This window comes from Triticum urartu, chromosome 7 (genome assembly GCF_003073215.2).
Source record: "Triticum urartu cultivar G1812 chromosome 7, Tu2.1, whole genome shotgun sequence".
NCBI lineage: Eukaryota > Viridiplantae > Streptophyta > Magnoliopsida > Poales > Poaceae > Triticum > Triticum urartu.
The window spans coordinates 564,926,534-564,945,734 of NC_053028.1; the positions used below are offsets into that span (position 1 = coordinate 564,926,534).

Below are 19,201 nucleotides of genomic sequence, written 5' to 3' on the forward strand. Positions count from 1 at the left end.
TCATGTCGCCATATCTTTAGTGGTGCGCTACATGGACGCCCAGGTGTAGTAACAAATGAGTAATTGACTCGACGAATGTGAAAGGTGAGGAAGCTAGCCGAGCCTATTGGGGTTCGCTTAGGTAGTTGGAACGTAGGGTCCCTGACATGTACATTAGGAGAGCTAGTTGATACAACAACGGGAAGAGGTGTTGATATCATATGCACCCAAGAAACCAAATAGAGGGGACAGAAGTCAAAGTAGGTGGACTAATGGAGGATACCGACTTTAAGATGTGATACACGGGAACAACTACAAACAGAAATGGAGTAGGAATCTTGATCAACAAGAGCCTCAAGTATGGAGTGGTGGACGTCAAGAGGCAAGGAGAACAGATTATCCTTGTCAAGCTGATAGTTGGGGACTTAGTTCTCAATGTTATCAGTATGTATGCCTCGCAAGTAGGCCACAATGAGAGCACCAAAAGGGAGTTTTGGGAAGGCCACGAGAACATGGTTAGTAGTGTACCTATTAGCAAGAAGTATGTGGTGGGGGACCTCAATGTCCATGTGGGTACATCTAACATATGTTTTGAAGGGGTGCATGAGGGCTTTGGCTATGACATCAGGAATCAAGGAGATGTCTTAAGATTTACTCTAGCCTACGACATTATCGTAACTAACACTCTTTAAAAAGAGAGAATCCCATCTAGTATCTTTTAGTTTCACTAGTCAACTTAATTTCATCCTCCCAAGGAGAGAAGACATGCATGCTTTCCTAGATTGTAAATTGATACCTAAAGAGAGTGATATCCCTTAACATAAGCTTTTGGTGGCTAACTTTCACTTCCGGATTCGTGTCCAGCGGGATAAGCACGCCAAAGTCGCTATAACAAAGTGGTGGAATCTCAAGGGGGAAGCAACTCAAGCTTTTAAGGAGAGGATTATTAAGGAGTACCCTTGGGAGGAAGAAGGTGATGCAAACAATATGTGGATGAAGATGGCGAATTGCATTCGTAAGGTGGCTTCAGAGGAGTTTGGGGTGACCAGACGAAGTAGATGCAAAGCTAAAGATACCTGGTGGTGGAACAATGATGTCCAAAAGACTGTTAAGGAGAAGAAAATCTGTTTCAGATGCCTACACCTGGATAGGAGTGCAGACAACATAGAGAAGTACAATGTGGCAAAGAAGGCCGTGAAGCAAGCTGCGAGTGAAGAAATGGGTCAAGCATATGAGAACCTCTACCAGCGCTTAGACACGAAGGAAGGAAGGGACATCTATAAGATGTCATTTTCCCAAACACGGAACCGTCGCGTCCAAATCGAACACCGCGTGAAGGAGGAGCCATCATCCCCGCCGCAAAACCTCGATGTCTACATCGAATGATGCGTCATGGAGGAGCCGCCATCCTCGTCGCGTCGCTAGCCATGCATCCAGTGGCACCCAACCACCGTCAAGGAGGAGTTATACTCCTCGTCATCCTAGTCATGCACATGCCTCAAATACTACTTCAAAGGCGGCGGGTCGTGTAGCGCGTCCTCCACCTTCTCTGGGGGCTCGAAAGCCCTCATTGAGGCGGAGCAGCGCTCGATCTCCTTCGCCAAGACGTAGATGGCGACAGACTAGGTCCTCGCCAACGAGGAGCTCACGATGGTGTGAGCCTTGGACCAGTCTAAGACCACCAAGGAGAACGCTGCCCGCTGCCGCCATCAAACCAGCCAGGACCTCCTCCACCTCAGCATTCTCTAGTCAAAGCGAGGGCTCCGTGAGAAGGAGGGGAAGGGGCGGCGCAAGGTGGAGGCAGATGCACACCTGTTGAAGCATGATTGTGCTGCGACCGTGGCTGGCCCGACTTCCTTAGTGACGACAACGACGACAAAAAACTACGGTCTGAGTGGCCTCAAAAGTGATGCCTATGAGGTCACTGCCACTCATTAGTTCTGAATTAGTTTAGTTTAGTTTAATTTGGGGTAGTTTGCATGTCATATATATTGAACTTGTTAAACTTTGTTTAGAGGATGCTTGGATACGATTTAGTCCCATGACTAAAAGTAGTGGGACTAAAACTTGCTAGCCTCACCCATACTTGGATCCAAATACTAAAGAGACTAAAATCAAGTTATTGAGCATTTATTATCCTCCAAACCCTCCAATCCAGAACTCGCATGTGTTAAAGGAGAGACATTAAATGATGAGAGAGAGGGCTAATACATATTTTAGTAGGTTTCCTATGACTAAAATTTTTTAGCCTCAAGACTAGTCCTAGCCTCTCTTTAGTCAGGGGTGCTTGGAACTTTAGCCTCTAAAAAAGACTATTTTTAGTCAGACTAAAAATAGTCCCTTGGATCCAAGCACCCTCTTAGTTTGCATGAAATTTGTCAAACTCAGTAAATTTTCATATGAATGGCGTGTTTGAAATATTTGAAAGATGGGAATGGGGGATAGTGTTGGATGGCCTCCGTCCGATCTGATGTCCGTGGACACATTTGAACGTGTCAACGAATATTTGGGGCCGTCCATTTGATAGACTCCATTGAAGATGCCCATTTTTTGTTGTGTCAGTGACACATAAGCCAGTCTGTCTTGATACCTTGCATCGTTGAAAGCCTTCGCAAGGGCGCTAGTGATCACTCTGGGAGAATCCTCTAGACATGACCAGATATGAACAATGATAAGAACATGACACACAATCAATATGATGTGCTGGAATAAGGTTTCTCCAGCCTCTTCCAACCTCGACAATGTTTGATTGTCGCCGATAATGAGAGTATGAGGGTAGGTGTTGCTAGATGTGTTGGCTCTCTTTGACGAAATAGGCTTTCACCCTGCTATGTTAATATAGCAACCGCCCGATACAACAAGAAGTCCAACGTTGGGGCAAACAGCACAATCACGTCCAAAAGAAAAACAAGAGAAAGAAATGCCAGCAACACCGGATCAACGAAAGTTGTAGTATCCTGCAACCGCTGCGCCCACCGGATACATCCACCACGCTCCAATGCCACTGAGTCGTCGCGTACCAAGTAACACCTTCAAGAAGGACTGCGACGACAACGGCGCTGCTGACCGAACGAATCCTACGATTTCTCCTGATAAACAAAGGGAAGCAGAGGAGAGGTACACCCGACGCCCTTCAAAAAGGTTGATGGCGCCCGCAGACGTCACCGCGTCGGTGCCGGGCAGACCCGAGAGGGATTTCGCCCTACCCATCATACCCACAACCCAAGACCAACCCGCGGGTCCACCATTCCAACCGCCCACCAACATGCGCCACCACAGTCACGAGGACACCACCGTCATCTCTCCACTGCAGACGCTACGATGCCGGCCGAACCAAACGAGGCCACCGACGATAGGGACCGGTAGGACCGCAACCACGTGGGAGGGGACAACCTCCACTGGCACAAGCAGTAGCAGACCGAACGCAGGAGCAGGAGCATGCCAGACCCCCTGCCCAGCCGGGCCCAGATCGGGCCCGCTAAGCTCCTGCCGACGCAGCACAGTAGCCGCCGACCCAACATCCGCATCTCGCCAGCCTAGCCGTAGACGACCCGCCGGAGACCAGACCAACCCGCCTTGACCCAGATCAAGCCCAAAAGAGCCCAGATCTGGGCCTGCAGGGCTCCGTCGGCCAACCCCTGTCGCCAGCCGCCGCCATGCCTGCGCCCAATCTACACTGGGGCACCGCCCGCCGAGGCGCACCGTCGCCGGAGACCATCGCCCGAGCCGATGAACCGCTAGGGGAAGAAGAAGAGGGCCGCCACCGCCGGCCTCGCCACGGCGCCGCGCGGACAACGCACGGCGGCGGCGGCGGCGGGAAAAGGAGTAGGAGGTGGGGCTGGGTGGCGAGGGGAGGGAGGGCCGCCCCGGCCGCCCCGCTTGAGGGGGGGGGGTACTGGGAGAAGGGGTATCCTTGTTGGCTCTCTTTTGATCTTGGTGGTTGGAGTGTCAATTAAGAGAAGCAATTGGCTGCCTTTTGATGCAGTGACTTCGACCTCGTTTTTTGATTTGTTCTGTGATATGACCCGATATAATCAATTGGCTGCCTTTTGATGCGGTGACTTTGACCTCGTTTTTCGATTTGTTCTGTGGTATGACTCGATTTCTTCAGTTAGTATTGAAAGATCGGCTACGCTAAATCTCAGTCGACCGAGATTTAGCGAAGTCTCAGTCGATGGTACAGGCTGGTGTACGTGTACGTGTATGTTGGCTCGTACGAGCTCTTTTCTTTGTCACTGCACGGGCCGGTGGAGATGAGAGAGCCCTTCTTTTATTTTTCTTCTGGGCCTTGTTCCTTTGTTATGCAGCCCAACTTTCCCGAGAGTGTTTTTTTAATTATTTTTGTCAGCCTACAAAAAAGTACTTTGTTTTGTTTCTTTTTTCTCGCCCTACACAAGTGAGTTTTGCCTGTAGGAAAGGAAGTCACGGTGCCTTCTCTTTTTCCCAAAATATTTTTTCTTTTTTCTTTTTCTTTTTCCTTTACCTTTTTCTTTTATTTATTATTTGCTTATCCCGTTTCATTTTTTTGTTTCCTTCTTATTCTTGTTTATTTAATTTAATTTTTCATTTTTTATTTTGTCCTTGCTTATTAATGTTGTGTTTTATTTTATTTGATTTTAGCATATTTTCCAACTTTCTAGCCGCCCTATTTTAGCAACAAAATTGCCCACCAATTTTTTTGTTAATCATTTTCAGTTGCACATTCATCAGATACTTTGTAAGTAAATGTTGGCTGCAATAGTTGAAATTTTATTAGATGGATTGCTAAAATTCAGTCGATTGAGTTTAACCGAAGTCCCGGTACACATATACAGCCGTTAGATCACTATTTCCGTAAGATTCACGCCACACTGCTTGTCTAGTGTTATCCCGACCTCTTTAGCACCCGCTTCTTTTTTTTCTCGTGTTTGGTATTGATGCGCGATGTGCTGGTTGTGAGAGGCGTTTTTCATTGTTGTTGTTGGACTTTTCAATTGCCGTATACACACCATATCTACCGCGAAGTACTCGTCTCAGGGGAGGGGGCTTCGTCCCTTGGGGTTCTTCAGTTGCATTTTTTTCTTCTGTTTTCCCCTCTTTTATGCCAGATCTATATTTGTGGATTTATTTATGTATGCATTTTGTTTATTTATGCTTGTATAATGTAGGAAATGTTTTTTCTTCGACGAGTGGGGATTTTTGAACCATGTAGACATAAATGTTAGTGGGTATGTTGGTTGTTAGCGGGTTTTTAAACCATGACTTTTGTTACCGGCATTTTCATTTATTTCCTTGCTTATGCGTAAAAGAATATTAGCATATATTTTTTCTTACACCCGGCTGTTGCATGTCTTCTAACACGACCGCAACTGGACTTTTTTGTTCTGTCGGAGGGGGCGCCGGGAGAGGGGGCGGGCCAGTTGCAAGCCGGACAACAGCCCTGCAACTGCATGTCCCCAACATGGTTGCAACTCGACTTTTGTTTTGTCGGAGGGGGCGCCCGGAGAGGGGGCGGGCCAGTTGCAAGCCGACAACAGCCTCACAACTGCAAGTGCCGCACCTAACCGCAACTGCATGTCCACCAACATGGTTGCAACTCTACTTTTGTTTTGTCGAAGGGGGCGTCGGGAGAGGGGGCGGACCAGTTGCAAGCTCGACAACAGCCCCGCAACTGCATGTCCCCCAACATGGTTGCAAACTGGATTTTTGTTTGTCGGAGGGGGCGCCGGGAGAGGGGGTCGGTTAGTTGCAAGCCTGACAACAGCCCCGCAACGGCAATTGCTGCACCCGACCGCAACTGCATGTCCCCCAACATGGTTGCAACTCGACTTTTGTTTTGTCGAAGAGGGCGTCGGGAGAGGGGGGCGGGTCAGTTGCAAGCCCGACAACAACCTCGCAACTGCAAGTGTCGCATTCAACCGCAACTGCATGTCTTTCTAACCTGACTGCAACTGGACTTTTTTGTTCTGTGGAGGGGACGCCGGGAGAGGGGGCGGGCCAGTTGCAGGCTCGACAACAACCCCGCAACTGCAAACGCCGCACCCGACCGCAACTGCGTGTCCCCTAACATGGTTGCAACTGGACCTTTGTTTTGTCGGAGGGGGCGGCGGGAGAGGGAGCAGGACAGTTGCATGTTCGACACTAGGAATGCAACTGCAAGTGTCGCAACCGACCGCAACTGCATGTGTTCGAGTCCGACCACAACTGGAATTTTTTGTTCTGTCGGAGGGGCGCCGGTAGAGGGAGTGGGCCAGTTGCATGCCCGACAACATCCCCGCAACTACAAGCGCCGCACCCGACCCCAACTGCATGTCCCCCAACATGGTTGCAACTGGACCTTTGTTTTGTCGGAGGAGGTGACGGGAGAGGGGGCGGGATGTCCGACACTAGGAATGCAACTGCAAGTGTCGCACTCAACCGCAACCGCATGTCTTCAACGCGATTGCAACTCCGTGGGGTTTTGTCGGGGGTGTGGGCAGTTGAAAGCATGCCACTAGGCACACAACTGCCAATGACGCACCCGATTGAAACTCTTTGGTGTTTGTCGGAGAGACAATTGCTCTCTATCACTAGGTATGCAACTGCAAGTGTTGCACCCGACTGCAACTACATTTTCTTCAACGTGAACTATAACTTTGTGGTGTTTTGTCGAGGGAGGGAAGCTGTATGTCTACCACTAGGCACACAAGTACAGTGTCGCTCCGACTGCAAGTATATATTGTTTTTCTCCAAGAGAAATTTGCATGTCTCCCACTAGGTCTGCAGCTGCAAACGTCACCCAGGCTGCAAGTGCATGGCTTTAATGCGACTGCAACTCTATGGTGTTTTGTCGGGGTTGGAGCAGTTGCATATCTGCCACTAGAGATGCAACTGCAAGTGTTGCCCCCTGGCTGCAACTGCATATCTTCAGCATGTCTTCAATGCGGCGGCAACTCCGTGGTGTCTTGTCGGGAGGGGGCATTTGCATTTCTGACACTAGTTTTGCTACTAAATGCAACTCTGTGGTGTATTGTCGGGAGAGGGATATTTGCATGCCTGCCACTAGGCCTACAATTGCAAGTGTCATCTCGGACTACACCTGCATGTTGCCTGCTGATTAAGACTTATTTAAATCTCAATCGATTGGACCGTATCCACACCCCATTATTTACTTTGTTTTCATATTTAATATCTTTTTATTTTTATTTTTCTGTTTATCTGAAAATAGGTGTTTTGATATTTTTTTTAAACGCCAGTTGCACCTCTACATCGCATGTGTAACTGAATATGATTGGCTCTCTTATTTTGTCAATTTGTGGATGATAGCAAAATTACAAATAGATGAGACCCAATCAAAGGAAAAAAATGCAAGGTAAAGCTATCATTAAATAATGCTAAATATTTTTCTAATTTCATGATGAATTTTTTCAAATAATATTGTAGATGAGACCCAATCTAAGAAAAATGGCAAGGTAAAACCATCATTAAATAATGCTTAACATTTTTTCTAATTTCATGATGATTTTTTTCAAATAATATTATACATTTTCTAATGGCACTCTATTTTAAAAAAATACATGATAAATATTTGTGAAATTGCATGAACACATATTTTTTAAAAATATCACGACTAATGCTTACATTTTCTAGAAACAAAAATAATATAAATATGAATGAAAGGAGAAAACTGAAAAGTAAAATCGGACAAAATTGATAGTTGACCGCATGTTAATTTTTTTGCACGAACAACCAACTAATACATCTGGCCGGTGCACCACACGTAGTCAATGGAGCAGCAACACGGAACAAAAATACTGCCCAATCTCTGGCCCAACGCAGCTCAAAAACACAGAAAGCAAAGACAAACAGGGCAGCCCAAAAAAGAACCAGCTGCCACATGGTATGGACTGGATAATAAAGCAAAAGAAAAAGGTGACGTCAGCTGACTGAGACTTCATCTTAATCGACTGAAACGTAGACAAATTCTTGAAAAATAATAAGCCTGCAGTATGTTTCTAACGATTTCTTCACCGATTATTGATCTTGTTTCTAGTGATGAGTGGCTATTGCGGTTTTCAAAGCATGATACAACAAAGGCTTTTGTATGTCTCGCTTTCTTTTACTGCCAGTTCAGCGTTATTTGCAGGGTCCGATGGATGACCTGCAATCAAAAGAAGACGGCAATATGATTTCCACTTTCCAATGTAGATTTATTTTTTTACTCGTCGCTTTGTGTCACTGTTGTCTCTTCATTATACTGCCTATTATTTCTCTTAATAATTACTCTCTCTGTAAATTTTTATAATCTAAAAGATCTTATAAATATTTACGGAGGGGGTATCAGATATAAGATGCTCTTGCATGTCTCCTCTCTAAAAGATGTGAAATCTTCTATCTTCCCGTAAAAGCAGACATGTGGACGCTAGTTGTTTTGCCCATACTTAGCGTGTGGGCTGATTCTCTTAAAAACCACACAAAATGTATGGATAGACCTCTTAACGCCTACACATGTGACAGTTATCGTCGTCCATCTTTTATCTCCCCGTAAAAGAAGAATTCCTTCCTCTATCGGTCTATGAGATGTGGATGTTTGCGTTCCCTAGGAAAACTTGGCGACCCTCGTAGGTGTAGTACGTACCTTACCGTAAAAACAAAACGTAGGTTTACCACAGTTCGTTTGCTATGTTTTTTGTTTTTTTTGGCTGTGCTATGTTTGGTTCTTTACTAATGGAAAATTTGCTACTTTCGCATGATTGTTACCTAAACAATTAGTAGAGGCGGAGACTGGATTGTCATTTTGCCTAGAGGATACCCAACCTACCTAGGGGTGCCAACCATGGTGTTCCTTACTTTCATAGCATCCTATTATTGGCATGACATGTTCACTACTCGCTGCTCGCGCATGCGACGACCATAAGATGAAAATATGACGACATATTCGTACTGCTTGCAGGCCTGCTCTGAGAGCTAGAGCTTGGACAATTGCCTTAGGATCACGTCGTCCATTCCATTTTGTCAGAAGTGATTCCTACCACCCTGACTTTGTGCGAAGTCAGTACGAGCAGCAGGCCGGCAATGTTTTGACGGTAAACATGTCATCTTTTTTGTGTGTGCCATGAACGTAAAGGCATCTTCAACGACAACCCGTAAATTTTCTTTCGCATCTGTCTATAAACAGTCCACAAACACGGATATAAGAGGACGTCATTCAATCGTAGCCATGTATATTTCAACCTGCATTTAAGCAAATCGAACGAAATTCATGCAAACCAGCGGGTATATTCATCAAAGTTCGGATAGAAAATAGTACAAATTATTCATACATGGCATGCAAATTAAATCTAGTACAACAATGACTCAAATTCGACTAAATTCTGAATGTCCAACAAATTTTTCATCAGCGGGTCATGTCCTTCCACACAAACTCCTCCTTCAGCTTTATCCAAGAGTGTGTGTACGTAAATGGTCGCCCATCTGCCATGTGGTACACAACGGCAACGCGTGCCGGCTACATATAATGCGTAGAACAACATTGAGTGAATGAATTAATCAACAAGTTGAGCAAGAGGAAGCAAAACTTACGATCTCGTCCTCTGCTGCATGCAATGGTCACCTTGCCTTGAGCTGACGAATCACGTTGCAAAACTTGGTGACGCTGGTCTGGATAGTGTGCCAATGGTACGACAATGACCTCCCGTTACAATGTTGAATGATGTACATGTCATAGAGCGCAATGTGCTTTCGTGTCTGAAACGTTTCATGCAGTTGCTGCCAGTAGGCCTCCCCTTTCCTCCTGCCTACGAAATCCGCGGATACGGCCAATCACACATTGCACAACAACTCATCCTCCATGGCCGAGTAGCTCACCATCTTTCGTACTCGAAAAAACGACATAACATTTAAAAATAAGTTCAACGACATTTGACCAAACACCTTCTGGCCGTGGTGTCGGCCATGGAGTTCGTGGACAAGGGGACGGAGTGTACCTGGGTACAAACGGCTCTATGATGGACAACTCCGTTGTAACGGCGAGCGGGCGCGTCGGTGCTGGTTTCGGACATCCGGCAATGCCTCTGTGGCGGCCGGAGACGTACAACAATGACGCCGGAGGTGTAGGGTGTAGACGCAAAGCAAGGAAAGAAAGAACGGAGTGAAAGAAAAGAGGATTGGGAGGGGGATTGGGTGGGCGGGATGTCAGAGTCCTATGTGTATGTTGTCCGGACTCCCATAAACCTTCCCCACTTTGTTTCTAATTTGCAGACGAAAATGTGTCCGGACCGTGTCGTAGATCGATACAGGATCACGTTAGATAACTTTTACGATCTAAAGAGATGCAGACGGTTTACGGGTCTGCTTTGAAGATGCAGGGGCTCCGGTGAGCGGGCCCGGAGCACCCTCTGGACACGACCAGATATGAGCGACGATAACAACGTGAAGCACAGAGGAATTGGCTTGGTGCAGCGCACCATGCGCGATTCTCGCCAAACAACGTGGGAAAACCGCATGGTTTCAAGAACCTGAGTTCATGCTGGCCTTTTTCACGTCGATGCGTCAACGACGTCGATCTCTGCCTACCGCCCGGCCGGAGAGCTGAAAGTGAATGAAAGCCGTCATACAAGTTGGCCGGACGAGGTGTGTAGCTGGTCGAGTTTGCGGCCATCATTACTCGTGACAAGCTGCTCCCGTGACTTCAGAAGCCAACGAGAACGAGCCGCGGCCCCTCGACCGGCCGGTAGGCCAGCCGCCGCAAGGGCGCACGACACGACGGCGACGCCCAATCACCGAATTCCACCTCCTCCGATTCCACGTCGATCTGACGTCCAATGAGAGACACCGGAGACAAGCGCAGGTGCCCCGGCCGGTCACGGAAAAACACACGTCCTCAGTCACATCGGCACCACGTGAGACTCGGCGAAGTCCGGTCCGTCGGCGCGCCACGATCTTTCGGCCGCCGCAGCGCACGCTCGACTCCGAGCATTGGGAGCGAACGGGCTGCGGCGGCAGAGGACGAGCCTTCCGCCATCGGTGTCGCTGCGCTGCCGCCGGGTTCACCCAGCACGGAAACATCTCACGGGCCCTCGCTAAACTCCGCGTTTGTCCCGGTTCCGGGCCTCTGGTCCTCTGGATGTCTGGGAGGGCAAATTTTCGTGTTTTGACCTTTTTTTAAAACCTATTTGAGATTTGATCATAATTTAAATTTTTTTTGAGTTCTAACCCTTTTGCTATTGTCAGAGTCTATGGCGGTAGGGTCTAACAGCCTATCACCAGGGACTTTGGCGGTAGGAAACATCGCTACCGCCAACTGGGCTGGCGGTAGTCTGCACAATCCTACCGCCAAGCACCTTGGCGGTAGGCACGAGCACACATTATGTTCAATACTTAGAAGGTTTTTGGCGGTAGGGCTTGCAACCCTACCGCCAGGGACCTTGGCGGTGGGCTGTTATACCCTACGGCCATGGTCCCTGACGTTAGCAAAAGTGTCAGATCTTGATTTTTTTTCAAACTAGGATCAAATCTTGAATAAGTTTTAAAAAAGGGTCAAAACACGAAATTTAGCCGACTGGGAGTTTGCAGAGCAAACTGTGCACTTGTTCACACGAGCAAACTTGCAACAGTGCGCACACGAGAGATGCCAACGATCAGTTTACTCTCTTGTTCTTGTCTGAGTATAGGGTTGGTGCTACGCTAGATTCCGTCCCTGCTATACTATCTACAAGTTCCCGGTTAATTATGTAGGCTGAGGAAGGAATGTGGTTAGATCTGGAATATTTGGTGGTATGTCATGTCAAATGCTCTAGTGTAAGGACACAAAAAGTCTAGTAGATCTGGTAATAGCTAATTGACGTTTGTAGTTATTTGATGAAGATCTTGTTCCATTGTATTTGCAAGAATCTCACATCTCACTAGTCAGCCTCAGCCTCCAGCCTCAGATTGACAACATAGCCTATGGAAGTAGTGGCATTTTACAAGTGGTGCGCATTTTCCTACAAACCTCATGAGTATAATCAAATAGTCTACCAAGTGTATAGTACAGCCCACACATTTCCGGCAATGAGGATCACCTAGACGGGTATTGGACTTCCATCCCTGTCCTCGTGATAGGCTCCTCATGCACATCCCGGTCTTCATCCTGGTCCGCGGTGATAAAAACTTTACCATCCATGTCCATGTCGGGTTTTTCATCCTTCAGCAAAAAAAACATTGTTTCAGTACAATAAACAACATGTAACGCATTTTGGGCATATTTTGTGGCTAGGCTAAGGTTTTCTTTGTCTTTTTTGGGCCAAATGGTCGGATGGGTAGAAATTTGGCTGGAAATGAGTGAAAAATACCTGGGGCCTGCTGAATTAGAGCTCACATATAAGGCCTTTACGGATAAAGTGGGTAACGGGTACGGATAATGCTATTCTATCCCATCCCCGTCTTACCTCTTGGGTAAGGTATCCAAGAGCTTCTCATGTGCGTTAAACTAGTTCATCCATGTCTCTAATCATTAAATAAATAGAGTAATTGCCCATAGGGAAGCGGGTAAGGACTGATCATTGCCGAAATATGTTGAATAACGGTGACTACGAACATGGGTCTACATGGTGTACGTCCCGGTGCACCCCTGGCCTGCCACATCCCACTCCTAAGTCTAGTCCAACAATAACTTACACCAGTGAAGGCATCTCGCTGTATATATAAGCACACCAATGCGGTCAGCTCATCATATACCCCATTTGTACACAGCTTCGCGCCAGTCCCAGCAGTGGTTAAGAGACGATCAATGCTGATCCAACAGACGAACTGCAGCAAGCCCCGGCGGCGAGGTCGCCGGCGTGTGCGCCGCAGCGGTGGTGGTGTCCGGCTGGGCTTGCTGCTCCGGCTGCGCGTGCGGCTGTCCGGCATCGTCGGCCTGCTCGTCAGGAGCGTGGAGGAGCTCAGATGCTGCTCCGCCCGTGGCAAGATCGGCTGCTCGACGTCGAGAGCGCGCAGGCCGGCGGCGTCCCTTGGCGGTAGCTGCCGTCGCCGTCCGGCGCCGGCAGAGAGGAATCAGAGCTCCTTCTACAACGAGGCCATAGCAGACTGCTTGGAGTTCATCAAGAGCAGATCGACCTACGTGCCTGCGAAGGATGATAAGATTGTCAGTTTGAATTAGATTGACTGTGTAGTCTTTCTTTATGGTGAAGTTTCTGCTCTTGGAATTGGTTTTACCACTTTTTTGGGGAGAATTTAATTAGTATTTTCTTAGTGTTCTATGTATGTTTACATGATTAGTTCTCGAAACAAAAAAAAATGTTAGCACCCATCAAAAAATTAATCAAGATTAGGCGCCCTAGTTCAAATAGGAAAAAACAATCAAGTTTAAGTGTGAATGTGTGATTCTGCTTCGTCTTCTTTTGTTCTTGGAAATCAATCAACTTGACCAATCATCTTTCTTCTTCTTTTCTATGGTCATGTTCGCTTTCTAACAGCGGCACTGCCCTGACATCACGAAAATTCATTTCTATCTCTCGAGAAAGATATTTGTAAGTTTCGGTGCTTGAAAATGTATATCTAAAAAATCACAAAATGATCGTGGGCAAACACAAATGTAAAATTAATTTGTTTTCGGAAATAACGGGACCTAAAAAAATACCTAGTTGCATATATTGAAGTTTGCACATATATTATTTAAAAAATATGTGAACATTCTAAAAAACACATGAACACTTTTTAAAAAGTACATGATCTTCTTTCTAAAATATTAGAGCAATTGTATAATTATGAATAAATGCATGAAAGCTTTTTTTTAATTTCATGGAAATTTAAAAAATGTTTGAACACTTCTCTAAAGTACACAAACATTTTAGAAAGACGTGAACAATATTTAAAATTACATGAATATTTCTAAATATGTGAACATCCTTTTATCATTATATGCAGCGAATGATTTTCTTAGTTGCATGAATGTATTTTTAAATATCCAAACACTTTTAATTAATAAGTAAATGTCACGGGGATTTCACGGCAATACTCATGATTTAGGGTATTTTGTGAAGCAAGGCGCATGAGGAGGATCTAGTTACGGGATTCACATGAGTGATTTACCTAGGTTCGGGTCCTCCGTCTTAGAGGTAATATCCTACTCTTGCCGAGTGTTTTGATCAAGTCTCGTATGATGATTTAAAAGTGTTTGAATCTATGAATATCAACATGTGTATCTACCCACATGCTTTCTGCCCGCTCAAGGGCGCCCTAGACCCACCTTGTATAGGGTTGAGGAGGCGGAGTAGTACAAGGACCGAGTCGACCATGTAGCTGTAACTGAGTATCTGGATCGGACGGCAGCGGTGTCACGACGCCGTCCCCTTCATTAAGTTGTTGTCTTGGCTGCTCGCGGTGTCCGTGGTGATGGATTTCGAGTTGTTCGTTGTCGTGTGGTACTTCTCCGATGATGTCTGCTTGGTCTGATACCAGCCCCTGCTTGGTTAGCATGGGTTGAGGATTAATCTAGGACCACCGCGAAGATGTCTGTGTGGTGCCGACGCCGCATCTCCGACACCCTCTTCAAGTTGGGGGTGCCCGAGTCCCTGCGCGTCGCCGTCATCGTGGCCGGCAAGGGCAATGGCAATGCTAGGGGCAGGCAGACCGTGGCTACATCGACGGCTGACACAGCCCTACGCCAGGCACCATGCGATGACCGGTCAGGGCTGCCGCGGCCTTACCTGCCCTTCCGCGACCCTTACGATTCCGACTCCGACTCCGACTGGAGCGGTGACATCAACGGACCGGATAATGACGGAGGTGCCACCAGCCAACCCCGCCATGCGCACGAGTTCATCGTCCGAGACCTGATGTAGTTTAGTTTAGATTTTTTTAAAAATTTTAGTTGAACGGATGAATATGTATGGTTTATGTAAATATATCAAATTTTTAGGTTCGGTCTATAATAAATTCGTTTGGTTTGAATGAATTTAGCTGTTTGATTCAATTTTCGTTTTAAATGCGAGTGAGCGTTTTGAACATACGATTGGATGGCCGGCCATTGTACCGGATGCGTCCGCCAAAAGATAGCGTTTGTGGGACGGACGGGAACTTGGTGCTCTCGGGTTCTGGCACACCCTATATGCGCCAATTTTTTTAGTAATTAGAAAAAAGTTTAAAAAATTATAAATCTTCTTTGGAATCAAACATGATCAGGTATTCTACTCGTATAAAAAGTTTGGACAAGAAATGATTCATTTTGACTTCAGGGCAAAAAGGAGAAGTTTATGACGATAATATAGCGTGTATAGTATTTATATATAGCGTTTTTTGCTAAATCTTCAACCCAGAATGCAACGGAAGTCATTCTCCGATGAATCTTTTTATACGACTACAATACTTGATTATGTTTGATAAAAAAAGATTTGGAATTTTTTGAACCTTTTTTTAAATTACTAATTTCTTTTTTTGTATATAGAGTCTTCTCCTTTTGTATTTTCGTTTGGGGACGCCTTGACATAAAAAGACTCTTCTTCTTCGCTCCCGACTCCTCTCCCAATCCCTACTGGCGCCAAGGCCCTCGACATTTCAAAATCGAGCTCCGCCCATGGCCAAGAGCCCCAAGGCGACCACCAGCCGGCGGCCCACCAGAAAACCGCGGGCCTCCCCCGCTGCCGTGCCCCCCTCGGCGGACATCGAGGACCTGGCGCCGTCGGGTGTCCTGGCGGGGCCCACCTCGGCGGCGCCCGCGCTGCGCTCGGGGTTGCTCCGGTGGTACGACGCGCACCGGCGCGACCTTCCGTGGCGATTCTCCGCGGCGCCGGGGCGCGAGGGCAGGGAGAAGAGGGCGTATGCGGTGTGGGTGTCGGAGGTGATGCTGCAGCAGACGAGGGTGCCCGTCGTCATCGATTACTACTCCCGGTGGATGGCGCGGTGGCCCACCGTGGAGACCCTCGCCGCCGCCACTCAGGAGGTAAGAGAGAAACGCGCTCACCCCCTGCGCACGAAAGATTCAGTCTTTGATGCATATTTTGCGGGTGGAGATCGAATGGTTGATTCGGGGTTTCCTTGTTGCAGGAGGTGAATGAGATGTGGGCCGGTCTTGGGTACTACCGGAGGGCACGCTTTCTTCTGGAGGTGAGATTTGTATAAGCTGTTACGCGTAGAACCCTAGGAAAGGGGTGCCCATTGTAGCACTGTTCAGTAGTTTCTGCAACCTTCGCAGTGCCCATGTCCTGTTTGACGTTTTGCTTGAGAGAGCTTGGAAGTTGATTCAGTTTCTTGTTTTCCCTTCAGACTGCTCACAGTGGGGAGTAACTTGCCGATGTTACTAGTATATGTTACTACCTTCATACTAGTGAGTAGTAACATATGAGTGGTATCATGAAAGAGTTCATTTATTAGGCTATAGACTCATTATGCCTTGAAATGTGTGATGTTACAGGAACTACCTAAAGTTACCACAAACCCCTCTCTCCTCATTAATTAGCTGCCACATAAGCAATTTTGTATTGAAATGTGTAATGTTACTAGTTAAGTTACTCCCATTGTGACTAGTCTCAAATGAGGGAGGTTCTTGAGTCTTGTTGCATTACGGTCAGTGGCCAGTGCCAAGTTGTCAGCTCATTGGATAACGTTTTGGGTAGTTCAGGTGACATGGGTATTCAGTAATTGAGCCTTTTTCTTCTGATTGACTCCTCATCTCATAAATTATCTTCAGTGGAATCCTCAAAACAAAAACAAAAAAATCTTCAGTGCTTCTTGGTCATAGAACGTTGCAGCATAGTGGATGACGTGTTTCTATTTATGGGGAAATAGGGAGCAAACCAGATTGCGGAAAAGGGGGAATTCCCTAGCACAGCATCAACACTTCGTCAGGTTCGCGGCATCGGGGATTACACAGCAGGCGCCATTGCCTCCATAGCCTTCAATGAGGTTGTGCAACCATATAGCTTGTCTTGAAATAAGCATCTTTGTGCTTTTTTGCATATTCAAATGATTTTGCTTCATTTCTGTACTATAGGTCACCCCACTTGTGGATGGAAATGTTGTACGTGTTATCAGCAGACTTTTTGCTATTGCTGATAACCCAAAAGAATCATCAACAGTAAAGAGATTCTGGTAAGTAGCATGATCCTCTTTGATCCCTTGGAGAGCAATGAAAGAGTTGACCGTCGTAGTAATTTTTTTATGTTGTCATATATTTGCAATAATGCTTAACATTTAGTGTAAAATAGCATCAGTGTGGTAATTTATTGTCATTTTTGTTCTGCACCAAACAGCTAATCGGCACAGTACTGTGCTATACCCTCAATGGACATTACCAATTGCTGATGTATCAATTTATAAGCTTGTTTTGTGGCTGCCAATCTCCACCCAACTTAAGTGCAAGCTGTATCCAGTTTTGGTTCCATATTGATACATTTCTGGATCATAGGGAGCTCGCTGGTCAACTGGTCGATCCATCAAGGCCAGGAGACTTCAACCAAGCAATGATGGAACTAGGAGCAACATTGTGCAGCAAGGCTAAGCCTGATTGCTCCCAGTGCCCTGTCTCTGGCCACTGCCAAGCGCTTGCGCTTTCCCATGAAAATCCGTTGGTCGGAGTTACAGACTACCCACGGGTGGTTCCGAAAGCTAAACCGCGTCGTGATTTCGCTGCTGTTTGTGTTGTTCAAATTGCACAAGGCTTGGAGCAAGAGACGGCAGCCGGCAAATGTAATTCCTTTCTCTTGATAAAGAGGCCAGAAGAGGGCCTGCTTGCAGGGCTCTGGGAGTTCCCATCGGTTCTTGTTGACGAACGTAAGACCGACCCGCTCAACAGGAGAAAAGAGATGGATAGGTATTTGAAGCAGTTGGTTGACATAGATGTTGAACAGGAATCCAATCTGGTCCTCAGGGAGGATGTTGGTCAGCATGTTCACATTTTCTCCCACATTCGCTTGACGATGCATGTGGAGCTGATGGTTCTCAAGATCAAAGGTGGGTCATGTGCTGCCCTCACTAGCAGTTGGCTTCTAATGTTGCAACCTAATTAATTCTTCTATTGTAGGTGATGTGGGTCAAGTATGCAACAAGGGACAAGGTAGCACGAAACTGAAACTTGTCGATGAAAGTTCAATCGATTCCATGGGCTTGACATCGGGAATTCGGAAGGTAATTGCAGTTCAAATATCTGGAATGTCAAAATTTCCCAGGTTTGTTCAGAACTGTATGTAACATGGATGCTTTCACTTCAGGTTTACAATATGGTGAAGGCTTTCAAGGAGAAAAAACTATTGGAGCAAAGCCAAATGCCCACGAGGAAAAGGAGCAGACGGCAAAAGCAGTAACATAAGCGGTTATATTACTTGTAAGATTATTTTGTGTGTATCTGGGTTGCTGACTCAGCACATGAGCGAACTGTTGCTAGAAAGGCCGTTCAAATTTCCAGCATTCCTTGTGAAAACTTATCCCTTGAGTTTTTATGTTCTGCTGTTACCTCGAGGTAGATTCCTCTTCCGAAGAGGGTTTGTTTGGTCATGAAACGGCCTTTTATACCACCCCTAATCATCAAATCCATTTGCAAGAAAAGTTCTAGGCATTATATTTTTCCAGGAGAATTGATGTATTTAGCATTTTTCACAACTGTATCAGTTTATCACCACGGATAAATAGAGGAAGCTGGTATCATCATGCAACCCGGTTTCTGTACTTTGTTGTCTGGCTTCGAAAAATGTGCTCCAACTGAAACACCACGAATCAACAGTTGAGTTCTTAGAAGCTGGTATCATCATGCAACCCTGTTTCTGTACTCCCTTTGTTTTTATTTAGTCCGTGTATTAGCTTTAGTCAAAGTCAAGCTTTGTAAATTTTGACAAAGTTTATAAACAAAAATCTTAATCTATAGAATAACAAATCAATACCATTAGATTTATTAATGAATGTATTTTCACATCATATAGATTTGTTATGATAAATGTTCATATTGTTTTCTATAAACTTGATCAAACTTTACTAAGTTTGACTTCAGTCAATTCTAATGTGCAGAGTAAATAAAAACGGAGGGAGTACTTTGTTGTCTGGCTTCGAAAAATGTGCTCCAACTGAAACACCACGAATCAACAGTTGACTTCTGTAGGATTGAGTCTCGAGACAGACAGTACCATTCCGGCAGCTCAGACCGTACCATTTCGGCAGCTCAGACCGTGCCGTCTAGCCCGGACCAGCACAAGGTTTGCACAGATCTTGATTCCGAATCGGACTGTGCTAATGTTGACTGAGAGTTCTTTTTCTGAAAAGTACTCACTCTATTACATGTTCACCCTAAGTATAA

At 46.1% G+C, this 19,201-nt stretch overlaps 2 protein-coding genes across 2 annotated transcripts; both read left to right on the forward strand.

Moving 5' to 3' along the window:
* The first annotated feature begins 12,670 nt into the window (after positions 1-12,670).
* Positions 12,671-13,246, forward strand: LOC125525837. Its single transcript, XM_048690844.1, has one exon. It carries the CDS (start codon positions 12,707-12,709, stop codon positions 13,076-13,078), a length of 372 nt encoding a protein of 123 aa, XP_048546801.1. The 5' UTR covers positions 12,671-12,706; the 3' UTR covers positions 13,079-13,246.
* Positions 13,247-15,384: 2,138 nt separating this feature from the next.
* LOC125523042 (adenine DNA glycosylase) lies at positions 15,385-18,561 on the forward strand. Its single transcript, XM_048688080.1, has 7 exons — positions 15,385-15,859; positions 15,964-16,023; positions 16,705-16,821; positions 16,910-17,007; positions 17,324-17,868; positions 17,939-18,042; positions 18,126-18,561. The coding sequence occupies exons 1-7, from the start codon at positions 15,494-15,496 to the stop codon at positions 18,216-18,218; spliced, it is 1,383 nt and encodes a 460-aa protein (XP_048544037.1). The 5' UTR covers positions 15,385-15,493; the 3' UTR covers positions 18,219-18,561.
* Positions 18,562-19,201: the final 640 nt, after the last annotated feature.